Source organism: Nomascus leucogenys, chromosome 12 (genome assembly GCF_006542625.1).
Source record: "Nomascus leucogenys isolate Asia chromosome 12, Asia_NLE_v1, whole genome shotgun sequence".
Lineage (NCBI taxonomy): Eukaryota > Metazoa > Chordata > Mammalia > Primates > Hylobatidae > Nomascus > Nomascus leucogenys.
Genome location: NC_044392.1, coordinates 26,624,377 through 26,643,882, shown reverse-complemented (window position 1 = coordinate 26,643,882; position 19,506 = coordinate 26,624,377). Strand labels below are relative to the sequence as shown.

At 45.0% G+C, this 19,506-nt stretch overlaps 1 protein-coding gene across 2 annotated transcripts in view; it reads left to right on the top strand.

Annotated features, from left to right (window-relative positions):
* TNN (tenascin N) overlaps positions 1-19,506 on the top strand; it is a 72,688-nt gene that overhangs the window by 39,400 nt on the left and 13,782 nt on the right. The window contains exons 10-15 of one of the 2 annotated variants that reach the window (XM_003258919.3): positions 1,673-1,939; positions 3,289-3,552; positions 8,120-8,383; positions 11,740-11,870; positions 12,864-12,996; positions 13,427-13,578. In XM_003258919.3, the coding sequence (XP_003258967.1) occupies positions 1,673-1,939; positions 3,289-3,552; positions 8,120-8,383; positions 11,740-11,870; positions 12,864-12,996; positions 13,427-13,578 (1,211 nt within the window). The remainder of the gene's footprint in view (positions 1-1,672; positions 1,940-3,288; positions 3,553-8,119; positions 8,384-11,739; positions 11,871-12,863; positions 12,997-13,426; positions 13,579-19,506) is intronic. The other variant, XM_030823193.1, reaches the window with a different exon arrangement.

Sequence of the window (19,506 nt, the reverse complement as noted above, 5' to 3'; positions counted from 1 at the left end):
CTGGATGGCCTCAACACCATTTTCCTGGGATATAGGGCTCTGCCAAAAGCATTGTTCACTTAGGAGCTGAAACTAGTGCAGTTTTAGCTCAGGCCCCTACGAGTAGAGTGCTGTCTAGTGTGACAGAAGTGGATGGAGCTGTTTTACCAAAGTACTGACTCTCCGAGGAAAGAGTATGCAGCTTCAGCTCTGGAATGAGTGGGTAGGGGTGGGGGATGTGGAGTGGTTCCACTGCTGCTTGGCCCCATGGGGAAAGGTGTAACAGTTGCTCACAGCTCCGCTTGGAGATGTCAGGTCACTGGGTGGTGGTGTCTCAGCAGCAGTTTACCGTTAGGGATGAAGGGGTGAATGGCTACTCACCCCGAGAGCAAGACACATTCCAACAGTAGCTCCAGTTCCAAGACACCAAGACGGTGTAGCACAATAGCGATGCAGGCCACAGGGGGTGGGGCACAGTGTTGGCTCCATTTCTGAGGGAGCACAGTTGTGTGCCTGTAGGCAGCTCCCTCAGCTCGGCTTAGTGCCTGTGAGAGCTGTAGGAGATCCCAGTGGTGAGGACGGTAGGTGTACAAGGTGCTGATAGGGGCTACTGGGATCTTCTTGCTTACGTTTTGCTGTAGGGAGAAGTTCTTCCTGGTTTCCAGCTGTTCTTAGCTGGGCAATGGGGTGGTGGGGTCCCAGTGTTTCCTTCTGTTCTCTATATGGCTATCCTGAGTTTCTGTGCTCACCAGAGTTTCTGTTTCTCCTTTGACATAATTCTGCACTCTCCTTTAGTTATTTTTTTTAAATGTCATTGTTTATTCTTTTAGTTGTTTTTGTGCAGAAGATGAGCGTCAGGGATTTCTAACTGGCCATCTTGCTGATGTCACACTAGGAGACATGTTATTAGCTCATATAATACTCACAATAACTCTGTAGAATATGTACTAATATTATTTTTCCCTACCTTTTTTTTCTTGTGGATAAAATTGAGGCAGAGAGGTAGGTTTGCCCTTAATTACATTTTAAATTATAGAGTAAATATTCTGTGGCTTCAGAGTGGTAAACACTGTAATACTTTAACATTTTCAAAGCCCCTTTGCTACATAACATTTTTTTCTCTTGGTTTACAGAGCCACTCAGAGTGATAACTGCAATAATCATTAACAACCCCTTTTTACAAATACAGAAGTAAAGTAAAGCAACTTGCCCAAAGTCACAAAAACAAGTTAGTAAGTTATGAAATTAGTTACATGCATGGAATATTCATGCTTGAAGGAACCTTAAAAGTTTATCTAACCCAAATCTCAGATTTTACAGATGAAGAAGCTGAGGCACAGCCAGGAACAGCTGAACTGTCCAGAGCCACAACTGGCAGATGGCAGAGCTGGGATTAGATTGCTAGTAACCTGGCTCCACCCTGCACCTCTGCTCTGCCTCTCTGGGCTGGGACTAGAACCCCGTTCTTCTGACTTTGGATTTAGTACTCATACCACTCTGCTGTGCTGCCTTGTTGAAAATCCAAGAATCCAGCTGTGGGGATAAGGTCTATATCCATGAAACAACTGAAAACCAGCATATGATATGGAGAAACCATAAGAACAGGAAACTGCCTCACCACAAGTAAAATGCCCAGATCTCACTCTTTGGTACCTGTTAATAGTGTTTATTGATCATCAATTTTTTTTTTCAGACATTGACAGCCCCCAAAACCTGGTGACCGACCGGGTGACAGAGAATATGGCCACTGTCTCCTGGGACCCGGTGCAAGCCACCATTGACAGGTATGTGGTGCGCTACACCTCTGCCAAGGACGGAGAGACCAGGGAGTTTCCGGTGGGGAAGGAGCAGAGTAGCACTGTCCTGACGGGCCTGAGGCCAGGTGTGGAGTACACGGTGCACGTGTGGGCCCAGAAGGGGGCCCAGGAGAGCAAGAAGGCTGACACCAAGGCCCAGACAGGTAAGGAGCATTGTTCTTTGGGAATATAAGAGCTTTCATGCTAAGTCAATGGATGACAAGTTTTGTTTTCCTTCTCTGACATTGGCAGAAATCAATGATTAATGGAAGAGTGGGATGGCATCCCTTCATAACCGATTGCACACACCATCCCTCATTTTCCTTTAACTAGTTTCCTTGCAAGTCAGGGCCACAAAGCAGTCTCCAAGCTATGATTACATGGTCATGTCCATCAGCTCCTCTTCTGATTGCATGGATCTTTTGCTGTAGACAGTATCGAGGGTCTCTTAGTGAGTTTGTGAGTGGGAACAGAAAATGAAAATCAAATTTTGTTAATAATAGTAGTATATTGAAAATTTGACTTTAAGAATGTAGATGTCACATTTGCCATAGCAAGGAGATGTATATCACTTGCTTTATGACAAATGAATCACATTATAACTATAAAACAAATTTATAACTAGAAATTATGATAAGTTCTATGAAGGAGATGACATGGTGTAGGTATACAGAATAATGAAGTAGTGATGTTTCTCAGATAGGAAGGGGAAATAGTAATAGGATACACATGGCCAAAACAACCAAATAACAGTTGCTTAAACAAGAAAGGAGTGTATTCCTTTGTGGAATAGCAGAGTGTACGTTGGCCAGAGTTTTGAGGATAAGGATAGCTCCTACGTTATATTCTTATTTTAGTGGAAGCGATATCTAACCATATTTTGTACAGTGATTTAATCAGCAAACCAGCATGATGAGTGAATCTATGGTATACCAGAGAATATTCAACCAGGGTTTTACTTTTTGCTGATTCATTTAATAATATATAGTGAGCACTTTCCACGTGCCCTGCCCACTACTAGGCACTGGGAACACAGGAGAATAGGATGCCGCCCTCTTCCTCCAGGGGCTTACATTTAGAAGTGGCTTTTAGAATCTTCTAGTATGAAATAGGAGGTCTTTACTGACATGATGCCAGACACAAAATTGTTAGTTCCTTGTGAGCAGAGGCCATGTCTTTTCCAACTCTGGATTCTGCACACTGTCTAGAACATTTCATGGACAGAGGCTTGATATACCCTTACTAGATGAATAAAAGATTTGTTTTGCTAAAGACTTGGTAGAGGTAACAGCCTGGATTCTCAGGTTCTGATCTATTGTGCTTTCTACTTGAGGAGCCAGGTATATCTTGGGGGAGAAGATGATGTCCATGAAACAGCTAAAAGTGAAACAAGAGCATATGAGGCGGAAACCCCACCAAACATGAAAGGGTTTCACCCCACGCAAAATGGCCACCAGTTTCTGCACTCTGGCACCTGTTCATAGTGCATATTGATCAGCATTTTTTTTTTCAGACATTGACAGCCCCCAAAACCTGGTCACTGACCGGGTGACAGAGAATACAGCCATTGTCTCCTGGGACCCGGTGCAGGCCACCATTGACAGGTATGTGGTGCGCTACACATCTGCCAACGGAGAGACCAGGGAGGTTCCAGTGGGGAAGGAGCAGAGCAGCACTGTCCTGACGGGTCTGAGGCCGGGCGTGGAGTACACGGTGCACGTGTGGGCCCAGAAGGGGAACCAGGAGAGCAAGAAGGCTGACACCAAGGCCCAGACAGGTAATAGGAGTGAAGAGAAGAGCAAACCGGGGGAGTTAATGCAGGTTGATCTATTGCAGCTGAATGATGATGCAGCTGCTTTTGGCATCTGTAACCTCAGGGCTGCAGACTGTTTTAGGAGAGTTTGCTGTAAAACAAAACAAAACAAAAACAAACAAACAAAAACTTTCATTCACCTAAAGAAAGAACAACATATTACAGGAAAGGGGTCCTGATCCAGACCCTTAGAAAGGGTTCTTGGATCTTGTGCAAGAAGGAGTCCAGGGCAAGTCCATAGAGTAAAGTGAAAGCAAGTTTATTAGAAAGTAAAGGAATAAAAGAATGGCTACTAGCCATGGGCAGAGCAGCCCCGAGGGCTTGTGGTTGTCCATTTTTATGGTTATTTCTTGATGATATGCTAAACAAGAGGTGGATTATTCATGCCTCCCCTTTTTAGACCATATAGGGTGACTTCCTGACATTGCCTTGGCATTTGTAAACTGTCATGGCACTGGTGGGAGTGTAGTAGTGAGGACAACCAGAGGTCACTCCCATTGCCATCTTGGTTTTGGTGGGTCTTGGCCGGCTTCTTTACTGCAGCCTGTTTTATCAGCAAGGTCTTTATGACCTGTATCTTGTGCCGACCTCCTATCTTATCCTGTGACTTAGAAGGCCTTAACCATCTGGGAATGCAGCCCAGTAGGTTTCACCCTTATTTGATCCAGTTCCTATTCAAGATGGAGTTGCTCTGGTTCAAGAAGCATGTCTGACAAAACTATAGTAATGGACCCAGTGGGAGCAGTCCCATGAATGTCTTTTTTTTTCTTTTTTGGAGACGCAGTCTCGCTCTGTTACCCAGGCTGGAGTGCAGTGGCGCTATCTCGGCTCACTGCAACCTCCACCTCCCAGGTTCACGCCATTCTCCTGCCTCAGCCTCCCAAGTAGCTGGGATTACAGGTGTCCACCACCATGCCCGGCTAATTTTGTTTTTGTATTTTTAGAAGAGACGGGGTTTCACTGTGTTAGCCAGGATGGTCTTGATCTCCTGACCTCGTGATCCACCTGCCTTGGCCTCCTAAAGTGCTGGGATTACAGGCGTGAGCCACCGCACCTGGCCCCATGAATGTCTTAAAACTCTTTCCAAAGCCTGTGTTTTTAATCACTGTGTCTCTCAGCTATACAAAATTATAGAAAATAATGTAAAACCAATATAAAATTCTTAAAGCCACTGATTAAAAACCTGTTTTGTGGCAAGCTACTTTGTGTAGGTTTGACCGAATAGACCCTGTATGATAGAAAGGAGCAAGTATTCACCTGGGTGGCTGGAGCCCTGTTTCCTTGCAGTAGGCAGCTGACTTTTAATGAGCATTGTCTAAGGGCCAGGCCTGGGGAACACAGTGGTGAACAAAACAAATATCTCTACCCTCTTGAAGTCTAGTGGGAAGATAGACAATAAATAAGAAAACACATTTAAAACCGTAAATTGTGCTAAATTCTATGAAGGAGATGAACATGGTGTAGGTATAGAGAATTACAGGGTAAGGATGTATTGTAGATGGGAAGGGTGAGTAGTAATAGGATATACATAGACAGAAACACTCAAATAACAGTTGCTTCAGCAGGAAAGGAGTGTACTCCTCTCTGTAGAATGGCCAAGGCTGATATGGTAGCTCCTCGTCCCAGAGACCCAGGCTTCTTCTGTGATAGTTGCTTAGTCATCCCTAGCAAGTTGCCCTCCTTTACCTGGTCACCACCCTGTCTGCATTGTAGCCAGTGGGAAGAGGCATGCTGAAGGTCAGGGCATCACTGGGACATTGCACACATCAGCCCTTCTCATGTTCCATTGCCAGGTCCCAGACAGACCTCACTGCAAAAAAAGCTAGGAAATGAGGTCTTTAGCTGGATGGCCCTGTGCCCAGCTTTGCTTTGGTTATGCTGTCCTGTCCAACACAGTAGCTGCTAGCTACATGTGGCTATTAAAATTATTTTTATTTTTATTTTATTTTCAGAGACAAGGTCTCACTCTGTTAGCTAGGCTGGAGTACAGTGGTATGATCATGGTTCACTGCAGGCTTGACCTCCCGGGCTCAAGCCATCCTCCCACCTTAGCTTCCCAAGTAGCTGGGACCATGGGCACGTGCCACTAAACCTGGCTAATTTTTTATTTTTTTTAGAGATGGGGTCTCACTATGTTGAACTCCTGGGCTCAAGTGATCCTCCTGCCTCGGCTTCCCAAAGTGCTGGGATTACAGGCATGGGTCACCATGCCCAGCCTAAATTTTAATTAATTAAAAATAATTAAAATAAAAAAATTTTTCTCATTTGGATTAGCCACATTTCAAATGGTCAGTAGCCACATGTGACTAATGGCTACAGTATCGGACTGTGTTGATTATAGAACACTTTCATCATTGCAGAGAGATCTGTTGGACAGTGAGTGTGCTTACAGAAGAAGGGGGAGAATGGATGTTGGCGAAAACTAGCCATTTCTGGCAAAGGGAAGAGTATGTGTGATGTCCCTCGGCTGGAACAATACCTGGGATGGTTGGAGAATGAAAAGAGGCCAGTTTTGCTGGAGCATAGAGGGTAGGAGAGCAAGTGGCCTAAGATGAGGTGGGAGGAGCAGGGGCAGGTCAGCCAGGACCATGTGGTGCTTAGAGAACAAAATGGGCTATATTTATTAATGCTAGAAGAGTGATATGATGCAGTGTTCATTTAAAAAACATTTTCCAGGCCACAGTGAGGAGAATAAATGGAGAAAATGACAAGGATAGAAGTGGAGAGATTCGTAGAGAAGCTGCTAGAAAAGTCTGGGTGCAAAATGCTGATTGTCTAGATAAGCATGATGGCAAAAGGGATAGAGAAGAGGGGATGTCTGGAATATATTTTTGAGGTATGGATGATAATACCTGTTGATAGATGTGGGGTAGGAAGAAAATGAGGACTCAAGTATGACCTGTGTTTTTTATTTGAGTAACATGGGAGATTGGACTACCATTTCTTGAGAGGGGAGACTGAGAAATAAAAAGTTTGGGGAGGAACATCAAGACTTTTAAATATTTAAGTTCAAGATACTTGTGAGATTCCTTGGTTAATTGAGTGATTCATTTATTGATTACATAAATATTTACTGAGTGTCTAATACAGGCCAGGCACTGTGGTGGAGATGCAGTTGTATAAGCTAGTCAGGGGCTCAGAATTAATAGATATTGTGGAGCGATTAGCATCCAGTTGGTATTTAAAGCCATGGGCATGAGTGAGATCACCTAGGCGGAAAAGTAGAGAGAGGAAAAGAGGGAGCTTTGGGACAGGTGCAGTGGCTCTCACCTGTAATCCCAGAACTTTTGGAGGCTGAGGTAGGTGAATTGCTTGCGCTCAGGAGTTCAAGACCAGCCTGGTGAAATCCTGTCTTTACAAAAAAAATACAAAAATTGGCTGAGTGTGGTGGCATGCACCTGTATTCCCAGCTACTCCAGAGGCTGAGGTGGCAGGATTGCTTGAGCCAGGGAGGTCAAGGCTGCAGTGACCTATGATGGCGCCACTGCTCTCCAGCTTGGATGAAAGAGCGAGACTCTGTATCAACAAAACAAAACAAAACACAACAAATAACAAAGGGAGCTTTGGGTGCTCCAGTGTTTGAAGGTTGCTAACAAAGGACTGAAGAAGAGCCAGTGAGTTAAGAAAATCAAGGGAGTGTGTAGTCATGGAAGCCAAGGGTTGAGAGCATTTCAAGAAGGAAAGAGTAGATCAGCTCTGCCAGATGCCACCCAGAAGCAGTGTAAAGTTGAGAATGGCAAGTATCCATTAGATGTGGCAACGCGGATGTTGTTGGTGACTTAGACTAGCAGATTTAGTTGTGTGGCATAGAAAGATGCAAACACGATTGATTGGAGAGTGAGCAGTGAAGTTAAGGTTTATAGACATTTCTCTTGAGACAGTCTGTCAGTTTAAGGTTGCAGAGAAATGGAATGATATGGGAGAGGATGGGGAATTCTAGACCTTGCTTGTCTGGGACTGGTGACAGAGAAGAAGAGATTGATGACACAGGAGAGAAAGGGCAGATCCGCAGCAAAGTCCTTGAGAGGGTGGGAAGGCCCAAAATTCAGAGTGAAGAGTCTTGGCTTTAACATAAGATGTCAATAGGAACTTAGCCCAGACCCTCCATTTCCCTGGGCCTCCATTCTCTTCCCCTTTTATAAGTCAGAAAGGTTGGAGGATATGACTTCTTGGCTCTCAAATTCTGTGAAACAAAATAACTAGATACCAGGGAGATCAGAAAAGAGGTTAGATCCACAGCAGTTTTGGTGGCTTATCTTGTTGCTCAGGAAGTTTTATTGTTATTTTGATGAGAATTACAAGGACAGAAATTTTTTATATTAAAAAGTGGGAGACAATCTGATTCCTTCCAGTTTTATATCCAGTGGTTTGTTTCCTTGGAAATGGAGACCAGGGGCCTTTGACTCGTGTTTTAAGTGGAATTCTACCATTATTAATGATAACATGATGGAGAGCTCCTGGTGATGGGGTGGTAAGATGGGATGTCCTCCTTTGTTCTAAAGTTTAGCCTTTTCTAAATCTTTTTAAAAAGAAATTGACAGCCCCCAAAACCTGGTGACTGACCGGGTGACAGAGAATATGGCCACTGTCTCTTGGGACCCGGTGCAGGCCACCATTGACAAGTATGTGGTGCGCTACACCTCTGCCGACGGAGAGACCAGGGAGGTTCCGGTGGGGAAGGAGCACAGCAGCACCGTCTTGACGGGCCTGAGACCGGGCATGGAGTACATGGTGCACGTGTGGGCCCAAAAGGGGGCCCAGGAGAGCAAGAAGGCCGACACCAAGGCCCAGACAGGTACTGAGAGGGACCAGGCCAGGGGAACCCCTCACACTTACCAGGAGAGAACCTTCCTCCATCAGTGGGCTGGGGAGGAGAGCAGGAGGGTGGTTGCTTTACCCTAGGACATTCTTCAAAGTGGTTCCTTTTTTACATCTTTGAGCTAATTAAGTTGACACAACAGCTCAGATAAGATGAGGGAGTGTAGACGGAGTGCTGCTGTCAAAGGTGGCCTCCCTCACCCCTCCACCTGGCCCAGCGCTCAGACTCTCCACACTTGCTATGGAGAAAATGGTTGGGCCTCAGCTGCAGTTGGGAGAATATAGAGGCAGGAGCCTCTTCTGTTTCCATCTTCCAGCATAGGGGCAATGGGGGTGCATCTTTCTCCATTCCATTCTCAGTTGATGATGAAAGGTGCCTGAACTGCGTGTATTTTGTGTGTGTGATGGGGCCTCTGGTCTTGGTGGAGCATCACGGAGGTCAGAACCCAGAGGCACTTGGAAGAGAGCACTGTGCCCACCCTGAGGTCTATGAGCCTCTTCAGTACGGGCAAGGTCTGTCCATTCCATCCATGGCTGAGCACACCAAGTGTTGCCACGGGACCTAGAGATGTCTTGAATTTCTCTATGATTTTTATTAGTTAAAATTAGCTTGCATTTTTAATCTAAAAAGTAATATATGCTTATAGTAAATATTTTCAAACTAAACAGAGATGTGTTAAAACAAAACAAAACAAAACAAAAAAACAGCCGGGTGCCGGGCGCGGTGGCTCACACTTGTAATCCCAGCACTTTGGGAGGCTGAGGCGGGCAGATCACGAGGTCAGGAGATCGAGACCACGGTGAAACCCCGTCTCTACTAAAAATACAAAAAATTAGCCGGGCGTGGTGGCGGGCGCCTGTAGTCCCAGCTACTCAGAGGCTGAGGCAGGAGAATGGCGTGAACCTGGGAGGCGGAGCTTGCAGTGAGCCGAGATTGCGCCACTGCACTCCAGCCTGGGTGACAGTGTGAGACTCCGTCTCAAAAAAAAAAACAAACAAAAAAACGGCCGGGCGCGGTGGCTCACGCCTGTAATCCCAGCCCTTTGGGAGGTCGAGGTGGGCGGATCACCTGAGGTCAGGAGTTTGAGACCAGCCTGACCAACATGGAGAAACCCCGTCTCTACTAAAAATACAAAAATTAGCCGCGTGTGGTGGCAGGTGCCTGTAATCCCAGCTACTTGGGAGGCTGAGACAGGAGAATTGCTTGAACCCAGGAGGAGGAGGTTGCAGTGAGCCAAGATTGCGCCATTGCACTCCAGCCTCGGCAACAAGAGCGAGACTCCATCTCAAAAGCAAACAAACAAACAAACAAACAAACTCCTCTGTCTGTCCCGGACTCCCTAGTACGCAGTGTTGCTCTCCAGATGCAACCAGTAGCCAGTTCTCCCTCCTTCCCTCTTTCCCACTTCCTACCTCCTTCTCCCCTTCCTTTCTCTGTTCCTTTCTTCCTTATTCCTTTCTTCTCCTCTTCCTTGTTTATCTTCTCTTGGTTTCACCTTCTCCATTTTTGAAGACAGCAATAAAAAGATTCTCATTTTCCTGCTTCACAGTAACTAAGACAGGCATCTCAAGTCCATAACCAGGGAGTGGCGGGCAGTCAAAGCGGTGGCAGGAGATTGCTTCAGATATTAAAATAGCCACAGTTTTGCCTTGATTCTGAAATCAGGAAATTCAGTTTTTCTGTGAGACGAATAGAATAAAATCCATGCCAGATGTTATGCTTTAGAAAATAAAACCAAGTTGATATTAAAGAAACTCAAAATTTGTCAAAACATCCTAATTCAAAACAACAGCTGTCTGATTTCTATTAAAATACTGCAATTCAGCTCTCAGCTGAAGTGCTACTGGGTAGAAAATAGCCTGGAGATGTCTTTTTGGGAAGTTCTAAATTAAAATAACCTTCTATGATAATGCTTTTTCAAAAGAGAAATTTCCATTCATATCTTTGGTTATGATAAAGATTTGGTTTATCTTTATCTTTGGTTTATCTTTTGGTTAATAAAAAAAGAGCCTTCTGACCAGTTATGATGTTGACCAGTGTTTTTGCTGAGCTTCTGTTTTCCCGGTCTACAGTGCACACTTGCTTACCCACGCATTCCCTCTAGTGTTTGGGTGAGGAAATACATAGAAGAAAAGCTCTGCTTTTCCTATATCCCTTCTCTTTCCCTCTTCCCTCCCCCACCTCTTCCTTTCTTCTCTTTTCCTTCCTTCTCTTTCTTTCCTTCCTTCTCTTTCTTTCTTCCTTCCTTTCTTTCTTTCTTTCTCTTTCTTTCTTTCTCTCTCTCTCTCGCTGTCTCTCTTCTTTTTCTTTCTCTCTCTCTTCTCTTTCTTTCTTTCTTTCTTTCTTTCTCTCTGTCTCTCTCTCTCTCTCTCCTCTATACAAGCACCTGTTCCCTCCCCTTCTTCTCTTCTTTCTCTACTGGGTATGCATCTAAGGCCACACACTTCAATATGTAACAATATGTAAGAAACATAACTTTTTGTTTGTTTCTTTTTTTTTTAAGACAGAGTCTTGCTCTGTCACCCAGACTGGAGTGCAGTGGTGTGATCTTGGCTTACTGCAATCTCCGCCTCCCCAGTTCAAGCGATTCTCCTGCCTCAGCCTCCCGAGTAGCTGGGATGACAGGCGCTCACCGCCACACCCTGCTAATTTTTGTATTTTTGGTAGAGATGGGGTTTCATCATATTGGCCAGGCTGGTGTCGAACTCTTGACCTTGTGATCCGCCCGCCTTGGCCTCCCAAAGTGCTGGGATTACAGGCATAAGCCACAGTGCCTGGCCAAATTTTTGTTTCTATGCCAACTTAATTTCAGTCATACCCATATTCTACTTAGGGTGAGCTCCTTCCTCAGGGCTGTATATAAGTCTTGGGTAGTTTCCCAGGGACAGGCATTGGGGCCTATCCAGCATTTCAGGCAACTTTCCAGGCAGGCCAAGTCACCCTGGTTTCTTTGTGCAGGGCCCTTTCAGATCTGTGGCCCTCTTATCTTTCCACATCCTTTTGGGAGCCCTGCCATCTCTGAGGATCTATCTGCCAATCTAGGCTGTTAATATCCACCACTTTGTGGGAACCCGCCTGGGAAATGGGGGCCCAGATTCCCTTCCTCTGGGACCCACCCAATGCCCTGTTCTTCTTGTCTCTAATGAGTCTGTACTTTTAGAAACAAAAGTCAGAAAGGCCCTGTGGCAGGGAGGAAGAGAGCCTGCAAACTGCTTGAAAGAAGGAGGAGAAATGGGAGGGTTTGAAAGGGGAAAATATAAACTGATGTCTCAAAAATTACCTTGCCTCAGTTGTATCTTAGTAATAACAATTACCTGACTTTCTACATACAGAACTCGACCCTCCCAGAAACCTTCATCCATCTGCTGTGACGCAGTCTGGTGGCGTATTGACCTGGACGCCCCCCTCTGCTCAGATCCACGGCTACATTCTGACCTACCAGTTCCCAGACGGCACAGTTAAGGTATGGGGGATTCCTTGTCTTTTCTCCTGGTGCCTTCTCTACTGTGTGAAGCAACTAACTTGGGCCAGTCAGCTCATTTGCTGGCCTCACGGCAACTTGCTGATCTTTACTGATCACATTGCTGGTTGTACATCTGCCCCGGGTTATTTTGTTTGTTGTTAGCCTTCCCCAATAAATGTAAGCTCTATGTTTGTCTGTTTCATTTATCACCATATCTAAAGTGCATAGGATAGTGCTTAGCACATGGTAGGCGTTTGATATATATTTATTGAATGAATTGATTAACTCTTATTTCAAGGGTTATACCTCCCCTTAGAATCTGAAGGCCAGCGAATTTTCAAAACCTGTCCCAATGGAAAATTATTATTCTCCCTCCTTGCCAATGAAGAAAGAAGGGAGGAAATAAAACAGGAAGGACACTTAGGTTTATTTGTTATCTTAATTAGTGCTTATGACAGCACCGCTAGGAAGGTTAGCCCTATGTTTATAGAGGAAGTAAGACTGGTTCAGAAGGAAGTTTATTGAAATATCAACTATCTCCTTGTCTCAGATATCAGTGGCCAGTTTCACCTCCCCTATTAATTTCTCCTTAGCCCAGCATTGCCAGCCTGTTCCTGCTGGCGATGTAGCCGCTATAGTTAGAGCCCCTGTGTGTATCTGAAGGCCAAAGTCTCCCAGAAATTTGGCCGGTGATCCTGAAGCTGCAGTCCTGGGTGCTGGTTCTCAGCTGATGCTCCCAGTAATGCTTTTTGGGAAGTTCTAAATTAAAATAACCTTATTTTAATTTAAATGCTGACTCTTCATGGCATGGCTCTCCAGAGAAGTGGCTGGGACCTACTGAGATTCTGGGCTGCCACTGAGGCTTCAGAGAGACAAAACACTGTGCCCTCAGAGAGCTTCTGTCATTAGCACCAGGGAATGCTATTGACACCTAGGGTGTTAGTGGGTGATAAACTGAATCACTGGATGTCTAATCTCTCCCTTGTTTGGTAGGAGATGCAGCTGGGACGAGAAGACCAGAGGTTTGAGTTGCAAGGCCTTGAGCAAGGCGCCACCTACCCTGTCTCCCTTGTTGCCTTTAAGGGTAGTCGGCGGAGCAGAAATGTAACTACCACACTCTCCACAGGTAATGTGGAATCCTGTACTCTGAATGACCATGCAATGAGAACCAGCATTGGAGAGGCTAGCAAAGGAGTCCAGGGAGGAGCAAGTGGATGCAGAACTATTGATTTCTCTAGGCATGGGGAAGTGGAAATGGGGTTGTGTGTTCAAAAGAAATCCACCCCACAGTGGGGAGGCTAAAGAGAGGAGTGAAATAGAGTGTTATTTTGTTGGGGAGTTGAGCTGGGGGAGGAAGTGATGTGAACGTCACCTTTTCCTGGTGCATTTGGGGAGTTGATGAGAAAAATAAGATACGAGTGAAGAGTTGGAAGAAGCTGAAGTAGGAAGTTATGAAATAATTTCCAAACAAAATAAATTGCCTTAAAATAGGGAGAAACTCCACCTCTTTCCTCCTTGCCCTTGTCCTAACAACACTGTCTCTGCTTGGCTCCCAGTTGGTGCCCGTTTCCCACACCCTTCGGACTGCAGTCAGGTTCAGCAGAACAGCAATGCCGCCAGTGGTCTGTACACCATCTACCTGCATGGCGATGCCAGCCGGCCACTGCAGGTGTACTGTGACATGGACACGGACGGAGGTGGCTGGATTGTGAGTCACGCAGAACCCTGGGGAGCTCTGTGTAGGGCCTTGCTTCTCAGCCCAGGATGCTGGTCATGGATGCTCCATAGAGTGTTTGGAGCCCTATTTCTTCTCCACCCATGGAAGAGAGGAGTTCCCAATGTTACAGGAAAGGGGTCCCCATCCAGATCCCAAGAGAAGGTTCTTGGATCTCATGCAAAAAGGAATTTAGGGCGAGTCCACAGTGCAAAGCAAAAGCAAGTTTATTAAGAAAGTGAAGTGGTGAAAGTACAGCTACTCCATAGACAGAGCAGGGCGTTTCTGAAAGTAAGGAGGAATGCATGCACCCTAGGTACAAGACTTGTTTATATATAGGATAAAAAAAGATCATGAGGGGATGTGCTCTGTTACAATGGTTCGTGATAAAGGATTAATTTTCTTAATTACTATATTTTGCAAGAATCAATATTATTAAATTTAAAGCAAAATTAGGAGTGCTTCTGTTCTCAAGATATCAGGACATTCCTAAGTCTGGGTCTGCTTAGTAAATACTGTCAATCTGTTCTCTTAACCATAAACATCTGGAGGCTAGGAATACCTAACTTTCTGGGAATGCAGCCCAGCAAGTCCCAGCCTCATTGTCTTAGCACTCACTCAAGATGGCTCTGGTTCAAATGCCTCTGACACCAACCAACTGTAAGGATAGAGCCTGGTACTTAACCCCTGTCCTAGAACAGGCTTGGTTAGACTAAGGCTGATGACTATGAAGGCTTGTGGGTTGATCATCATCTAGTAATGCCTTATATGTAGGTATTACCTATATTTTACCTTCTTCAAAGCACTTTTGTACACATGACCCTCACACAACAGCTTTAGAGTAAGTGAGAGAGGATTGTTTTTCCTATTTTACAGATAGGGACAGTGAGTCCCACAGAAAGAAGTGCCTGGCCTAAGTCATACAAGAATGACAAAGCTGGGACCAGATTTCAAAACTCCAGACTCCTAATCATTGGTCTTCTCAGTGAGTTCATCTCAAGTCATCCAAGATGCAAATGCATAGCCTGTCTGGGGAGTTCAGACCTCTGAACTGGAGTCCATTGTCCAAGTTCTGTACCCTGGCTCCACAGTACAGCAACAAGGCCTTTGAGGTTTTGATTGGAAAGACTAAAGTCTGAAAGACGGAAACTTGGGCAATGCTCTAATTGTCCCTCTTCTGTGTAGACGTTTTATTCTCTTGGGCCATTGTCTGCCTAAACCACATGGCAGCTTCTTTGATTGCATCAGCCTGATCCAATTATATGATGAGCTGCTTTTGAGGGTTGCAATCTGATCCTTCCATCTCCCCTTGCCCCTTTTCTCCCTGTGCCTGAATGATAAAGATTCTCACTGCTCCAAGCCAGCATGCAGCCTTAACCTGCTGTGCATCCGCAACTCATTGTGGGAAAGAGAGAGCATGATCTCTTAGTGCTCAAACCTTATTCATTTACACATTCACTCAGGGGCCTGGGAAGCCAAAGACACTTGAGCAGCCACGAATAAAAAGATACCATCTGATGAGCAGCAATGAAGAAAACTTATTATCTGCACAGCGGCATCTGACGATTGAAAGGCAGTAATTGGATTGGCCGGGGGAAATTCCCGATTGATTTATAAAAACAACAGAACAGAATGTAACTTGGGAGGTCTTCCACCTGACCAGACCCATAGGGCCGTACCTGCTGCTTTTCATCAGCACCATTGTAAGGCTAAGCATTTTGTCCCTTCAGGCCTGCAGCCCAATTTCCTGCCTTTGTGCCCGTAATTGACCTTTGGCAGGACGTTTGTATTGTCTATTGTGGCCTTTTTGTAAGCCAAGCTCCCACAGAGAAGGAGGCATTTATTTGGGGCAACATTTGGAAAGAGATCTGTCAGTCTGTCTGCCCTGGAATAGTCATGACTTATTGCACAAATATTTATGGAGTGCCTACTATGTGTCAGGCACTGCTTCATGTACTCAAGATCCAGCAGCAAACCAAACCAACAGAAATCCATGCCCCCAAGGAGCGTGCCATTTACATCCTGCTCATGCAAATGACCCCTCCTCAAACACAGAGATCGGTTCCAAAAATAATAAAACCACTGTGCATTCTGACCCTCCCCAGCCCCAACCGCACCCCAAGTCTTGTTTTCTGAGCCAGACTCCTGGGGGTCATGCATGAACTGACGTTCTGCAGGGTTTTACTTAAATCCACCATGCTACAGAAAACATGGAGTCCTGAAAACTTCCCCACAAAACATTTTACTGACGGTTGTTATAGTTTTTTTGCGGGGGGTTCAAGAGTCCTTTGTCACTGAAGGATGACCCATAGTCTGTTTCTCTGTTTTATTGAGCTTTCAAAATCCTTTTATGGTAATTCTTCCATCCCAAGCAGCAGGAACTCAATTTGAAGAACAGGCCAGAAGAACTGTGCCCTGGGGTAAACTCTGTGGCTGGTGGGAGGCTGGAAAGAAGAACATCAGGGAACACTTAATGTCTCAAATATTTCCATCTTTGTTTTCCATCTTGAAAGTCTTAAGGGCTGCATTGGAGGCTCTTTCCACAGACATTTCAATGCAAGTTTGACTTTTTTTCTCTGTATTTAGTCATTCAGGGCATTGAGTAAGTTCTAGAATGCAATGACAACTCTAGTATAGAACCAGACATAAAGAGGTTTTTTGTTTGTTTGTTTGTTTGTTTGTTTGTTTTTTTCCCTTTGAAACTTATTTGGTAAGGGGGTTTTGTGATACCCAAATAGTTCATTATAGGGTGTTTTCATCTCATAGAATGGGAGTGGATTAGATTCTGAGTGAGTCAATTAAGGCTGCCTAATCAAGATGTATAAATGATCCCTGTGGGTCAGTTCACTTGGAAACTGATATAATAAAATGCAAACTAACATTTATTGAGAGATCATAATAACCTATTTTATCTATATATGCCAGGGTCTGGCTTAACTACTTTATGATTTACTATGATTAATGACCTTGCCGAAGCCTTGATTTAAGATTGTGACAGAGAGGCTGTTAACATCTTAATCTAACAGTTTAGAAAAGTGAGGCTTGTCAAGGTTGCCCAAAGACACAACTAGTAAGTATAGAGCTGGTTCTGGTTCAAAACAGTGATGCAAAGAGCACCAGAATCATTTTTGGAAGCCTCCCTGGCCCAGATGAAGTGTTATTACACACACACACACACACACACACACACACACACACATACACATACACACATCGCTGGAAAGCTCCTATCAAGCTTGGGCACTGGGTTCACTGATAGGAGATAGAGACCAAATACCTTTGTAATGCATTCTAGGGGGACAGGGTTGGATTTGAGCCTGACCTTGTGGTGGGAACGTGATTTGACACGATGTATGTGGAGCCATATATTGGTGCTACATCTGTCCTAAAATTCCACTGTCCATGGTACAACAAGAGTCCCAAGGAAGGGGTTGGACCAGGCACCTTGCTAGGAAATTAGCAAGTTCTCAGAGTCTTTGGAAATTCGATTTGGGAAACAGATTCAGTAGGGCTGGTATTTTCAAACTTTCTGACAGAAAGATAAGATTTATGCCTGGTCTTTGTATCAATGATTAGCTGTAGGACTCTGGATACTCGCTTTTCTGGACTTTCACATCTGTCAAATGGCATCATAAATACTTGCTCCAGGGCCAGCACTCAACAGATGCTCACGAAATGATTGTCGTCTGGCCGGGCGCGGTGGCTCACGCTTGTAATCCCAGCACTTTGGGAGGCCGAGGTGGGCAGATCACAAGGTCAGGAGATCGAGACCACAATGAAACCCTGTCTCTACTAAAAATACAAAAAATTAGCCGGGCGTGGTGGCGGGCACCTGTAGTCCCAGCTACTCGGAGAGGCTGAGGCAGGAGAATGGCGTGAACCCGGGAGGCAGAGCTTGCAGTGAGCCGAGATTGCGTCACTGCACTCCAGCCTGGGCGACAGAGCGAGACTCCGTCTCAAAAAAAAAAAAAAAAAAAAAAGATTGTCGTCTAAGTGAATAAATGAGTGAAGAAAAGTGAGGGAAGCCAAGAAGGAAATAGGGCATCTTTAAAAGATGGATACTTGAGCAAAGGGGAAAGAGAACAACGTTAATGTGGTGTTAACTGTTTGCCGTGATATTTCCTGCATTCTGTTCAGCAGCTCTTGCCCATTTATAGAACATTTTTATGTGATGTCTCATTTAGTCCTCCCGGAAGTCTTATGAGGTAGGCTCTTCTCTTCCCTTCTGTTCCTGTTTTACCATGAGCTGGCCGAGGGTTAGGAATAGAAGAGGCTGCCTCAGCAATCCCCACCCGTCCCCTGCCCAGGAAGTGGCTGTGGTCTGACTTGGAGCCTGAAGCCTTCTGCATCCATGGTGCCCCACTCCTTGGCCAGCAAACATGAATGGGTGCTTTGGAAGGAGTTAAATGTGAACTCCCATGTGGAGCTTTCAGCATTGCTGCAGGGTAACCTACTCTCTCTTCCCTCCCTTTCTCTTTCCGGAGAAAAATATAAAGAAGGCACGAATATCAGGTGGTTTACCTTATAAATTCAAGATAATGTGTTTTACTTCAAGGTGCATGCTGTGAATTCTAGTGGAAAGGAGGGAGATTAGATTTTGTGTTGGGGCTTCTGCATCTGAATGAATGCAAAGAAAAATAGGCAGAGAGAGGAATGCAATTCTAGCCTTTGGTTAGTGGGAGTCGTTCCTGAGGTTAGCTAGGATGGCGTTCAGCTTGGCTCTCAAGGTCATGTGGAATTAGATGTATTACCAATTCCAATAGTGTATACAGGTGTGTGTAGGTACTTTTCAGATTTACTTCCTATAAAAGAATCCAATTTACTGTGACTGGAACTGCCTTCCTTCTCCAAACAGAGGAATTTTTGAAAAGAAAGCAGTCCACACTTTGGTGAATAGCACCCAACTCTGCCTCCATTTTCTTGCTTCTCACTCATTCTTTGGTCCGTTCCAGTTTGGCTTCTGTCCATATCTCACACTGACACAGCCCTTGCTAAAATCACCAGTGATTTCTGTGCCACTAAATTCTAGGGATGGTTTTGGCCTCCTGTTCCTTGACCTCTTGTCAGTACTTGACACTATTGACCACACCTTTCTCTTTATGGTTTTTGTGATTCCATATTTTTCTATTTTCTTTTTCTCCACTTCTGTTGCCCCTTCTCTCTCCTTAATGGATTCGTTCTTCTTCATTATACATATTGGATGTCCTCAAGGCTTGATTCTAGGCCACTTTATCTTTTCAGTTCCCATTTTCTTCCTATGTGGTCTCATCTTTTCCCATGACTTCATTTTACCCTCCTCTGGGTCCCAAGCTTCTCTTTACTAATTAGGATAGAATGGGCTCCAAATTCCAGCGATTGAACAAACACGATGTAGTTTTCTTATGTGTGCAATGTCTTATGCAGGTTTGACAGCCAGTTATAAGTGTGACTCAGGGATTCAGGCTGTTTCCATCTTGTAGTTCTGCTGTTTCAGTGTGTGGCCTTTCCCATGGCCCCGTGGTACAAGGCAGTAGAGGAGAGAGTGTGGAGAACCCACCCACACACAAAAGGCTCCTACCTACAGCCTTTTGGCTGCAAATAGTCACATAGCTCCAACTTAAATACAAGGGAAGGTGTAAATGGACATCCTCCTGTGTTCCTGGGAAGAGGAAAGTGAACTGGGACTCAGTGAACTTCTAGCATTGCCTGAGACACACTCTACCTTAATAAGTCTAGCCTAGACATCTCTTTAGAACTCCAGCCCTTACATCCAATTGCTCTGTGGTATTTTCATTCACCAGCATACCTCAGAAATAACTCACACTTACCACATCCCCAAATGAGCTCATGACCCATTCATAAAACCTGTACTCGGCCAGGCGCAGTGGCTCACACCTGCACTTTGGGAGGCTGACGTGGGTGGATCATGAAGTCAGGAGTTCA